Source organism: Oxyura jamaicensis, chromosome 1 (genome assembly GCF_011077185.1).
Source record: "Oxyura jamaicensis isolate SHBP4307 breed ruddy duck chromosome 1, BPBGC_Ojam_1.0, whole genome shotgun sequence".
NCBI lineage: Eukaryota > Metazoa > Chordata > Aves > Anseriformes > Anatidae > Oxyura > Oxyura jamaicensis.
The window spans coordinates 98390712-98403522 of record NC_048893.1 but is presented as its reverse complement, the minus strand read 5'-3'; the positions used below and the strand labels follow the sequence as shown (position 1 = coordinate 98403522).

The 12811-nt window shown below is 35.0% G+C and overlaps 1 protein-coding gene across 3 annotated transcripts in view; it reads right to left on the bottom strand.

The window, feature by feature from the left end:
- Positions 1 to 12811, bottom strand: part of GBE1 (1,4-alpha-glucan branching enzyme 1) — a 169677-nt gene that overhangs the window by 89450 nt on the left and 67416 nt on the right. For all 3 annotated transcript variants that reach the window (XM_035315354.1, XM_035315355.1, XM_035315356.1), the window contains exons 5-7: positions 12065 to 12200; positions 9768 to 9858; positions 9060 to 9269 (exon numbers count right to left, since the gene is read on the bottom strand). In XM_035315354.1, coding sequence (XP_035171245.1) covers positions 9060 to 9269; positions 9768 to 9858; positions 12065 to 12200 — 437 coding nt within the window. The remainder of the gene's footprint in view (positions 1 to 9059; positions 9270 to 9767; positions 9859 to 12064; positions 12201 to 12811) is intronic.

The following is a 12811-nucleotide window of genomic DNA, read 5'->3' as shown; positions in this document are numbered from 1 at the left end:
TACAGCTAGGAGCTAATTTGGAAGAACAAACAGCTACCACTTGAAGCACCCCACTGGCCAGCTCATTTGGATGCTCTGACCTCCACCTTCAGTTTCTATCAACTTTTAGGTACAGGTACCTAGTCTTTATGTTAATCCATGAAACAGCATTCCTCAAGAAAAAACACAGTATTAATTTCAAGACTAAAGGTAATATAAGAGATCAACATGATTATTTGCAGGTCACTTCTGATCTTTTGGCCATAAATACACAATTGATTTTTGGAAAAGGGTTACCTTACATATAAAACTGCCAGTTTATTGTTTTCTACTTTCTAGATATGGTTCTTAATTGTTTTATTCCATTATTATCAGTTTTGTCTCTCTTCCATGAGCTTTCAAAAATTGGATTTCAATTATCTGTATATTACACAATACATACATTAAGGTCAGAAGAAAATGGCAGTTGCCATAATGATCCTGTTCTCCTTCCCTGCCATGAGAGGTAGCATGCCTAATTTTCCGTTAATGTGAAACTTCTTCGCATGCATCCCTATTTGGACCCCTCTTCATTTGTGGCAGTTTCCTTATATACTCTCTAATCTCAAATCCATATAAACATCACCTTTTCATCTAGCAAAAGCTCCTTTTCACAACAGTTACAGTGCACCTATTGAACTGCTCACATAACTTGCTGCAGCAGTAATGTAAGAATGCTGTGAAAGCTGTCAATTTCAGTGTGAATTACTAAAAGCAAGATCATTATGACATTTAGACTGATGAGGAATGATTCTCTACAATGTCTTGAATTGATCTAATTTTAGACTAGATGACGGTATTACGGAAATACCATAATTAAATTCAGGTAAGAGTAATTGTGCTATTCAAGATAAGAATGAGTTTAATTGGCTACCAGTGGTGATCTGAATATTTTAAGATAGACCATTTGACAGTTTAGAACATTGGCTGCAATTTTTCCGTCTTTGCTTTATATATCAATATATTGATTTATTACAATAACGCTTCTCGTGCAGCTACATTACAGAGACTTCACGTAAAGCTATGATTGCTGCATTGCATGTTATTATGGGAAACTGGATACTTTAAATAAATTTACACATTCACACACTATTTTCTAAGTTTCAGAGCATCTCTGTATTTAAAATCTCCTAGTCTGCCATATCGGTGCAGTATAGTTAAACAAATATGATTCTAATATTTAATAATATTTCTAGTATTTAATTACTTTTGTTGATGTTCCCACTACTCATTCCCTTCAAGGAAGGCAATCTATTCATGAATGCTACAACTCCAAATATGTAATTTAAAGTGCCTTCTTGCTGACATCTGCAATGATAAGTAAAAGGAGTGGAAAACAAAGTAACAAATGATTTTCACAAGCATGTGAGAGGTATAGAGGTTTTTGCAAAGTACTTTGGTGCCTTTATAGTCACCTTCATAAAGTTCAGTCTATCAGAAATAGAGTGCTAAGGACACGTGCAAGCAGTTTTTTTTTTTTTTTTTTTTTTTTTTTAATCAAACTACATGCAAAATAAATATATGAGCTTTGGGGGGGAAGAGGGAATAAAATCTCACTATTGAATCACAAGCAGTGCTTTCTTAAAAACTGTTAGTCACTACGAAACAATCTTTGCCAGCCAAATCCAATTCCAATGCTAATGCATACTATAGGGATCTGTAAATACACTGCTTTCCTGTACTTAGTGAAGGTAGAGTGGTAGAAAAATTAAAGTCAGCATAGCTGAAGGTTTTTACATCATGAAACAACTTACACTTCTGTTCCTATGGTAATTACCTTACAATCAGTGTACAAAAAAAAAGGCAATCAGTAAGTGACTGACTGAGAATCTGGCTCATTGACAACTGTTTCTGTATTAATCTAATTGGAATTATGATCGAAGTATGTCCCCAAGAAATACACATTTGTGATAAACATGACCTGCCACTGGATGTCATTGCTACTGCATAAATGCAGCTGTATCTGACTAAATCCTTAAAAGTTGAGGGAGAGAACCATTCATTGATTACACATACACTTTGTAGAATCCACTCTTTTGTATATGATACGTTAAATCTCTTCTAATTTTCCCCTACATCTTTTGTTCTCCCCTACCGATGAGCATGGGATCACCTGTGTCCCAAAACCAGCATGGATTAAAATTCTAAGGAAACATCTTAGTTGAGAGAAAGTAGTAAAAGTGTCTTTAGAATAGGGCTATGCAAGGTAAGAAACACAGTTACAGACGAAGGTTAATCGAAATGAAGATTGTTATTAGCTCAAGAGTCTAAAGAGGAAAAACAGTGAAAGGCACGGAACTGTAAAAGCAAAAAAGGGAGTCTGAAAAGGATAACCCAGTACCATCAAGGGTCTGTTACAAGCACTGGAAACCTCCTTTCTCACATCTTAATGATGGCTGCCTGATCAAAAAGACTCCTCAGGTGTCTTCCTGGAAGCTAGGAGTGTACTAGTAATCTTTAAACCCTATAGTTAATACACACAAAGGATACAGTAGTAGGTTGCAGTTGAGTATAACCTCTTTGCACTTGCTAAGACACACACAAATAGTGACCTTGATGGACAGTAAGAACATAAACACCAGATTATCTGCATTTTGTAACTCATTCTGATGTGCCAACTTTCCTCAAGTGCATTACGCAAGGAATCATAATCTTTAATACAGTAATATCTCATATAGCATCAACTTACAGCAACTTAAAATGCTAAATGTGCAAATGTGACAGAGTAGTACTGTATTCATTTCTTCCTGGAAATCAACTGTTACAAGCCATGGTGATGCTCCCACTTAAGTCAACATGTTTTCACTCCCACAGAAATCTGATATGTAGGAGAGCTCAGCATTGAATTGTTGTCTACTTAAGCCTGGAAAATTTCTCTGAACATTTAAGTTAAGAAAATTATTACTAACCAAACACTAATATCTGAAGGAACATTTGAGAAGTCATTCCACCTAATAATGACAACTGTGGTGACTAAAGATGGGGGCAGTTGGCAGCCAGAACAAAGTGAAATAGTCTTAGGTAAAGAACAGCTGTTTAAGCAAAAAAAAAATAATAATACTGACCTTAACAGAGGTTGTGGAAAATGTTAGAAGATCAACATGCCTTTAAGATCCTCAAGTGCAGTAAATTACAACTGAGACCAGTGAACATCTTTTCTTGTCAAACACCGTGCAGAGCTATACTGGATTTAAGCACGAGGTGGCAGAAAGAGCCACTGTCTCAGCACCCAAGCATAAGCGTGATGCAAGGGAGCATCCAATATACCTGCATGAGGCTGGAACACATGATACAGATCCTCCAGGCAACCCATACCATTCTGGAGAGTCAGCTGGAGGTCATGCACTCTAAAACAGAGCTAAATGTGTACTTGGGCAGCTGAATCACTCTACAGCCAGCTATTCAACTTCTGGTTCAACAGCTAACAACCTGAACAACCTGAACTACAGTCTGCAGAATTCAGGAGCTGTTCTGTGAACAGCTCAGAAGATTGAGCTGGGAAAGACATCTGTTTTGCCAGCAGGCAACCAGAATGTCATCTGCTGCCCTGATATAAATTGTTGTGGCTCGTGGGACGCAGAGATACTCTGAACCCTACCTATAGCATTTCAAAGCATATTTGAACATCACTTGATACCTACTATATAAAATTGAAGAAGGAAGACTAAAGAAAATGAGATTTCTTGCATTACATGGCTTAGTTAAGCAAATTTCAGTTCCTCTACAACATTACAAGCCTTTATTCCCAAACTGGAGGAGTATTGCCAACAAATACAAGCAAGACAGAAGTTGTAGGTGGACAGGCCAAAGCATTCCCACTAGCTGTGATTTGGTGCCTGCAAAGAAGAACTAAAGAACAAGTACACAAAATTTCATCCAAAAATTTGTTCTTAAAAACAGAGCCTCAAAAAAAGCTTTATGAGAGATTCTTGGGATGTCTGCTGGCCCCAGAACCTTGTAAATTGATGATTATATTGCCGTGTTCAAGGAAGCAGCACTTAATTAGTAAGAAGAGGATTAAATCTAAACTCTAACTTTTGTGCCAACTTCTTCCCCTAGATTGAACAACAACTTAAAATTTTGGCTAGATATTCGGATGTCGCAGAATTAATAATAAAAAAAAAATAGAGCATCACACTATTTTTACAATTTTCCTAAATATCTGTGTACGATGAACATTTATCTTGATACTTACTGTCCCTTACAATTAGCTTAAGAAAGTGTAGAATCTAACAAAACCTAATGCGAGAAGAAAACATTGTTAAAAAAACGGAAAATAATTCTCTCAGATCTCAACAAGCCAAGGAAGGGCAGCATCATTTACAAGGAGAATGAAAGCAAATGGCAACCATCTTTGCTAGGTAATATCTTGTTCTTAACTCTTTTTAAATTGTTTTACCTGTTTAGTATTTTAGACACATTTCTTATATGCAGATGAATTGATGAATGAATTTAAATCAAAACACAATCAACTACTCTGGTTGTGATCCCACCTGGTCTACAGGGTCTATAGTGACACTTCTAATGAACTTGGCAGCTGGATAATGCTCAAATATGATTTGAGTAGGGAAGAAGTGAAACACTTAGCTTGTGTTATGTTAATTAAAAGCAGAATCCCTACTTAAGATGCATTTTGAGTGAGCTGTATCAAACAGGATCACAGTAGAAACACGGTACTAAACTTACCACAGAATGAACTACACTGTGCCAGGTAAACTACAGGTCCAGAGCTTGTAGTGTCTCTTACCTTACAGCATTATCCTTTCTTGAATTCAGGGAGAGGAAAACCACATTTTAATACGAATCAGGACAAAGTGTATAAAAAGCAGTAATATTTTTCAAAACAGAAACTTAAAAGAAACCTCAATCCCCACTCAGTTTGAGAGTTTGGGTTTTGGTTTGCTTCGATTTAAGGGATGTAAGAGGGGAAGGACAGGAGGGAATGGAAAGATATATTCACCAAATTAACATGATTGAGGAAAAAGCTGCCCAGCTCCAGATTTTAGAAAAATTGGGGGGGAAAAATATCAAAATTATGAAAGTGGAGGTTTATTTCTGATTATTTTTTTAAGAAAAAAATCAACAATATTTGTTTTCAAGAAAAGTTAAGCAGAAAATATGATTTTACTGATCCAGTTATTTTACCTCCAAGTTCTCTTTTCACTGAAATTGAGGTTTTATTCTCACATCACACCATCTTGAACAGGATAATTTTTAAGTTGTTTACAATTTACCAAAAACGTTCATTGTTTATGCAACACTTACATAAACATGAATTAAAAATACATTCTGCTTCTCATTAGGTGTTGTCAACCAAGATTGCAATAAAAAACATGACATGCTTTTATCTTCTTATATTACACTGTGGTGCTAGAGATGCAACATCTAGGTTGAATAGTTTTACTTTTAATGGTTTTTTGTTGTTGTTGTTTGTTTCTTTGTTTGTTTTTGCATGGATATAGATCTTTGCCACCTTCTGTTAAGGTAAGCATTCACATTCACCTTCCTAGACAAAAGGATAATCATGCAAATGATGTAAAAACAATGTTCTTTAAATCTGGGCATTCAAAGTAAATATTGACAGACTAACCTGATAAAGCAATTGTTTCTTAATTTCCTTCATGGCAGATAGTTAGTTTCTCTCAACTCCAGTGTAAATTGAGCATTCTTTGCATTTGATGTCTAAGGACCTGTAGATTTAACAGGTTTTCCCCACTAGAGAAAAAGAGAAATACTATTCTGTATACTATTCAATAGACTGTGTTTGGTGTTATTTATTTTAGAATTATTTAGAACCATTTAGGTTGGAAAAGACTTCTAAGATCATCAAGTCCAAATATTAACCTAGCACTGACAAGTCTACCACTAAACCACATACTTAAGAGCCACATCCATGCATCTTTTTAATACCTTCAGGGATGGTGACTCAATTACTTCCCTGGGCAACCTGTTTCAATGCCTCACAACCCTTCCAGTGAAGAAATTATTCCTAATATCCAACCCAAACCTCCCCTGGCACAACTTGAGTCCTTTTCCTCTTGTCCTATCATGTTGCTTGAGAGAAGAGACCAACCCCCACCCAACTACAACCTCCTTAGAGGTAGCTGTAGAGAGCAATAAGGTCTCTGAACCTTCATTTCTCTAGGCTAAAAAAAAAAAAAAACAGGTTCCCTCAGTTGTTCCTCATTAAGACTTGTTCTCTAGACCATCTTAGCTGCCCTTCTTTGGGCATACTCCAGCACCTCAATATACTTCTTGTAGCGAGGGGCCCAAACTGAGCACATTAGTCGAGGTACAGCCTCACCAGAGCCAAGTACAGGGGAACAATCACTTCCCTAGTCCTGCTGGCCACACTATTTCTAATAAAAGCTAGTGTTGAAAAACAAACTGAGTCTGCCTACTCCCCTCTTTCTGATGACAGCTGTTCATTTAACCAATATGGAAATTAGTGTGCGTGTCAATGAAGCATAGATGGAAAAAAATATTTCCACTAAAACATCAGTTCTGACTCTTTCCCCAATATGTTGGGTATCTTTATACACACAAAAGGGAAACAAACAAGAAAACACACACATTTTTCTGGAATTTCTGAGCATAAAGAAACGCAATTGTTACACCTTCAGTAGTTCATATACAAGGACTAAAGAAAACCTTTAAGACTAAAACCAGTTTACTACACAGCATCCTATGCTTAAAGGTGAAGAAGGGACTTCCCTAAAAGTTTAAAATAGGAAAACTGAATTTGATGCATTTCACTAGAGGACAGGGGATAGAGAAAGAATGACATACAAGATCTTCAATAGGAAATAGAAGCTCTAGTCTGCTGGTTTCTCACCTCTTCTGTCTCTCTTACAGCTCTTGTAGTCTGGTGTCTACTCCAATCACATAATATAAAGAGTAATTATTCAGCAGTGCTCCTCCTCAACAAATACATGTATCACTAACTAAACAGACCTGCATATGAAGTTCTTTTGCTCTGGATATATGCTTAACATTGCCTAGTTCTACCTAGAAAGCTGCTTCCTATTTTGTTCATTTACATAGCTTTCCAAACACTCAATAACATCACCACTTTCTTCACTAATAAGAACAACCAGCCTCTGCTTGGAATACAAAAGAAGTCCATAACTGCATTCAATTAATTTCCTCACTGGGTAAGTTTGTATCACCACACACTTGTTTGATTATGTGCAAGTACAAAATGTAATAAAAATTGAAATATTATAGTATTATATTAAAGCTTTAGGATTATCCAAAATGGAGCTTACTTGCACATGGATTCAAAGATTAATAGGAAACAACCCAAACAGGAAATGGTTATGTTTGGACATACTACAATGCATATGTTGCAATAATTAAAAGCACAATTCAAGAAGGCCCTCTGAATTCATTGTAAAATTATCCTAAATAAAAAGAAAATTAATAACAGCTCATCCTATTAAGTAGTACAGTGCATAAATCACTTATTACACTGGTCACTCAGTTTAATTGAAATTGTGAGTTACTGTGCAAGAGCTTTCATTAAGAAGTTGACCTATGCTATGTAACGTTACTTCTGCAAGAGTGACCTTCTTAAACAGTTACAGTCCCCATTAGTTATGAAGCTGTCAGCCAAGAGCATAGCCTATGAGTACAATATAAAAAATATATTTTGTTTGGCAACTACCAGAATCTACAGAATTCTGATTCAAGGTTTAAGGACGTTTGCAACATAACAATATCCAGTTAATGGCAATTCAAGGAAAGCAAGGGAGAAAAAAAAAAAAAAAAAAAAAACAACTATTAATTGAACCTGCAAGCACACAAACCCTAATAAGAAACAGATTAACAATAGAGCAGAACTCTTAAATTGCTGACTGATGAGCCACTGAAAGAACTACTCAAGCATAACCTTCAAGAGGTTAAACCACAATTTTGTGATTGATAAAATGAGAAAACCAAATTATCATGCATCTCAAGAGGATGCAAAAAAAGCAGATTTATTATGGAATAAGAGGTGTGTGGAACTGTATAAAATGTATTGAGAAATGTTTTAAGGAGATTGTGGGATTGCGTCAAACTTACTGCAGGATGTTTAGGGAAAGAATCAAATACAAGGAAAGGGTGAAATCAAGGTGGTTCTGGGAAGAAATTGAAAGAAAAATGAGAGGAGAAAAAGGCTAGCTACTTGTCGTCCCCCCAACCTCCACCTATCACTCTGTAAAACTATTAAATATTCAGCATACAAGACAAGTCCCCACCCAGAACCTCAATGGAACACAAAGTAGGTGCTAATAGTCACCTAGCATTAATGTGATGACACACAATACATCTACACTAGTAAATCAAGTGTGCCTGGACTGGGTCTCTAGACCCTGGGACATACTGCTCAGAACAAGTTCTTTAGCCTCCAAACCAAGATGCCTGCAAGCAATCGGCCTACTCTACTGAAAATGACCTCTGCTCTGTATTAACTGTTGATCCATCTCTGTAGAGTTTTGTAATAGAGTTACTTGGCCTGGGCCAAAACCTTTAATACATTTCAACAGTCCAACAGTTTGACAATAGATTTCCAGAGATTACAAGTTTTCTTCATTTTTTCTTATTCTTATATTTTATACATATATTCATATATTTTATACTTATTTATTCATATATTTTATACTTAAATATACTATATATTTCATTATAAATGCATTTATATACATAATTATTCAGTATATACTTATAGACAGGTAGACATTTCTCTATATATTAACAAATAATTGAATATATTTAAAATATATAAAATAACTACATATAATTGTTTATATATTAAAAATACATACCTGCAAAATGTTATACACATATAGTCATAGATAACAGAAGAACAACAAAAAATTGAATGCATTTAATCTTAGTTTTAAATTATTTATCAAAATAGGTGAATTTAACTCAGCATATTGTAACTGTTAAGCAATCCAAATGACTTTTTTTCTTCAGTTTGGCAAGTAGTGCAGCTTTAATATAACTTGTAAGAGATAATTATCATTAAAACACTTGAAATGACATTGCATACTTACTTTGAATAATCAAAGAGCCTGCTGTCCCAGAGCTGATGAGTTCCTTTAGGACCGGAATGGAAGAAACAAGAATCTGTACCATCAAATTTGTTGAGACCATCTTCAGAGTTTTTTGATGCATGGCTGTGCACAACATCCAGCAGAACAGTGATACCCATTGAGTGAGCAACATCGATCATTTCTTTCAGATCATCTGGAGTTCCATAACGGCTATCAGCACAAAAAAGCAATGTGTTGTAAGGGGGGCAATCTGAACTTAAACCAAAAATACTACTACTAACTAATACCATTACTAACAGTAAATACACCAATGTCACCAGTTCATCACCTAGTTTCCAATTGTATATAGTCTTTTTTTTTTTTTTTTACCCTCATTGATTAAAACTGACAGTTATTTTTTTTTTTTGTATTTTTTTAATTATAAAATGCTTTTATACATTTGTGCATGTGGTTGAAGCTGGATTAGCTGGAATATACTGTGACAACTAAAGTTACAGCTTTGGTTTGTGTGATATACCAAGTGACTCACAGAACAGGTGATTGCTGCCAAATTGATTTCAGACTTAAGAGGAAGCTTTAAGCAAATACCTAAGCCAGTACTTTCTCCTTCCATTAAACTCCTACTTGCAAATAAACACTGGCATACCAATTTCAACAGGTGGGGAGTAAGGCAAAGAACAAAAGAGATGCTGAAGTACTTTTACCTACCTTGATGCTGCAAAGAAGCTTGTGACCTGGTAACCAAAACTGGCATAGTATGCATGTTCCATAATAGCCATCAGCTGAACACAGTTATAGCCTATAGAAATATAAGAAATAAAACAAACACACCCCTAGCGTTAAAGATAATTTTAAAAAACGATTCAACTCCTGTAACTTACCAATTCCTTCTCTTATTTTGGCTGGTTTAACTGTAATGCATAATCAGCACCTAACTAGAGATTCAGTTTCTCTCAAGAGGTAGTTCTACCTAGTAGTTTACACTTCCATGACTTTCCATTAAAAATGGAAAGTTCAATCTTTAAGTGATCTATGTATAACTAGAACTGAGAGATGAAATGCATCTAAAAATCAGTAAGTGTTATGCAAATATTATCTTAATTTGACTTCAGAATACAAATATAATCTTAATTTGACTAAGCCCATCTGCATGTCCTGAACTTCACTTTTGATACTTGCAGTGTTGATCATGGGGTGGGCAAAAGGCACTATACCTTATGCCTCATGGAGTCTTATTCTTACCACTCACAAAAAGTTTAATGATTTTATTTCCCCTCTATAAGAATCTTTCAAAAGAAAGATGAGACAGAAGTAATACGCTTTTGTTCTGAGTTTACCGAAGAACCAAGACAATACAAGAGCGTAGTGGTCAGTGTCCCTTGTATCACCTAAGGTGTTTCAGTGCAGTATTAAGGGAGAGAAATCTAAAGGGGAAAATAACAGACTAACAATGGAACTACTTACTATACATCTGAACCAAGATATCTTTAGTGCCAGCAAATAAGCACCCCAGCTGGCTAGCCATTAAGGATGGTCAGCAAAAGATAACTTTCAGGTTTAACCTATAGTCTGTTGAGACACCCACTACCACATCACTTCTCTTTATTAGTTTAACCGAAATCTTCACTTCATTCGCTAGTGTAAGCCATATACTTTTGTTGTTGGCTTTGTTTTCAACTTTTGCACCCATAAGCAAGTTATTAGTAGACGGCATGTACTCGGCAGTTTGTCAGATGCATCAATGTTTTATAATTCAAGCTCCCTGTATTTATTTACAGCATTTCTGAAAATAAAAACAGTAACATAGCACTGAATTAATCTCATTCTTACTATTTTGCTATTTTAATGCACATATTTCTAAAAGTTATTAATATCCCAGCTTTTTTTTTTTTACATACTGATGTGTCTAAGCTCAGCTGACAAGATACTTCAAAATATAATTAAATATCCCTGGTAAACCTATTGAACTCCTGGAAAAGAAAAAAGTACCTTGACAGCAGGGAAAGAAGCACAGATATTTAACAAACAATCCAAATGTGTTTTGTGAGGGCCTCTAGATGTGCAAACTCATTCATTCCACCTACCAACTCAACTTTACTGAAAGGTAAAAAAAGAAAAAAAAATGCTTTGTGCAACACTGACTCAACAAGTAAGCCTACAAGAAAGATGTATAGCTTCTACAGGTACTCTGATAAATAAAAATCAAACAACTGATAAGCACAGCCACCATGCATGGAGATATCAACTATACATGTCAACATTTGACATGTCAGTGCAATAAAACATATTTCATCACAGGAAATAAAAGTTAACAAGTTCTAATGCTGTCTGTTACATAAACAGTGAGAAAACACAAGAATTTAAAAATAATAAAAAAAAAAATCACTACACAGACTGAGATGAACAGTTTGCTATGCTTCTTGATTTAGTCATGCCAGCTACTTCACATATACCCTCCAATATACTAGAAGTTATTTTCTAAGAGAATTTTTCATGTTTAAAGTTAACATGTTCTGACACCTCAAAGCAACTATTAAGCAACAGAAAAAAATGATTAGCACACTTTTTCTGTCAAACCAAAGGACAATCCTTTCTATCCAGATATTTTGTTGTCTTCTCTGAAAAGCAAGATGTAGATTAGTAGAACCAATTAAGAACACAGTATTTTCCCAAAGACTATCACACAACAGATCTGTTTTCAAGTGGAAAGCAAGCCATGCTGAAAGCAAATGGCCCTCCAATTTTTATCTAGGCTTTTAGAACCACATTTTACTTTAAAATCTGTTGATTAGATTTTGGTTCATATTTTACTTCAGTCTGCATTTATTTTCCACAGATTTCACTTTATTTTTTGCTGCCTTAAGAATCTATTTTTGCATTTTGATTTGGAAATGAAAAAAACAACAACAACAAAAAAAACTAATAGACACTTGATAACTACATTTCCTAATAAGAGCACAGGCACATTAAAAAAGATCTCTGCAAGTATCTGTGTTATTACTTACCAAGATCCTTTATTCTAGGTAGTACATTGTATGTGAAGTTTTTATAAGAAGCTATTTTCCCTTCTGGGGAAGCAATTCCCACATGAGATTCATAGATTCTTAAGCTTTTTAATCTCTCAGGGGAACGATGCTTACGCTATAAAGAAAAAAAGCAGTTGTCATTAGGACATAATAGGATACAAGAGTTTACACTTACAAGTTATTTTGCAAAACCAAAATTCTTTCATGAAGAAACTTAGAAAAACTGCTTCTTAAAACACATTCCAGCCCCCTCCCCAAGATTTTTATTCCTCCCTCTCCCAATTTAAATAAAAATTAAAAAAAAATATATTTGTCATTTCAATATTTAAGTGAGATTGAAAAGTTAGAACAAAATCAGTTAAAACAAACACATATATATATATATATGAAGAGTAAACAAGTTACAGGAGACAGTATGACGAACGTTAAGTTCTGGTTAAGGTTTGTTACCCGTATTTTACTTTTACTGGGCACCTCCCTACTCATAAAAAGAATCAATTCCTTTTATCTGACATAACTCAGTAAGGGCTTTCTGCACCCTAAATGTTCTTGCCTCCTGTAGGTCATAAGAACTGCTGCATTTTCAGTTCTTTCTCAATTACTCTTCCTATAGAGGACAGAACATTATAGTCACAGAGCATTACAGAAACAGTGTAGGTCACTTAATTCATATGGACTTTACATTTAAATATGAAAGTTACCATACATCATGCAGTTTGCTTTTTG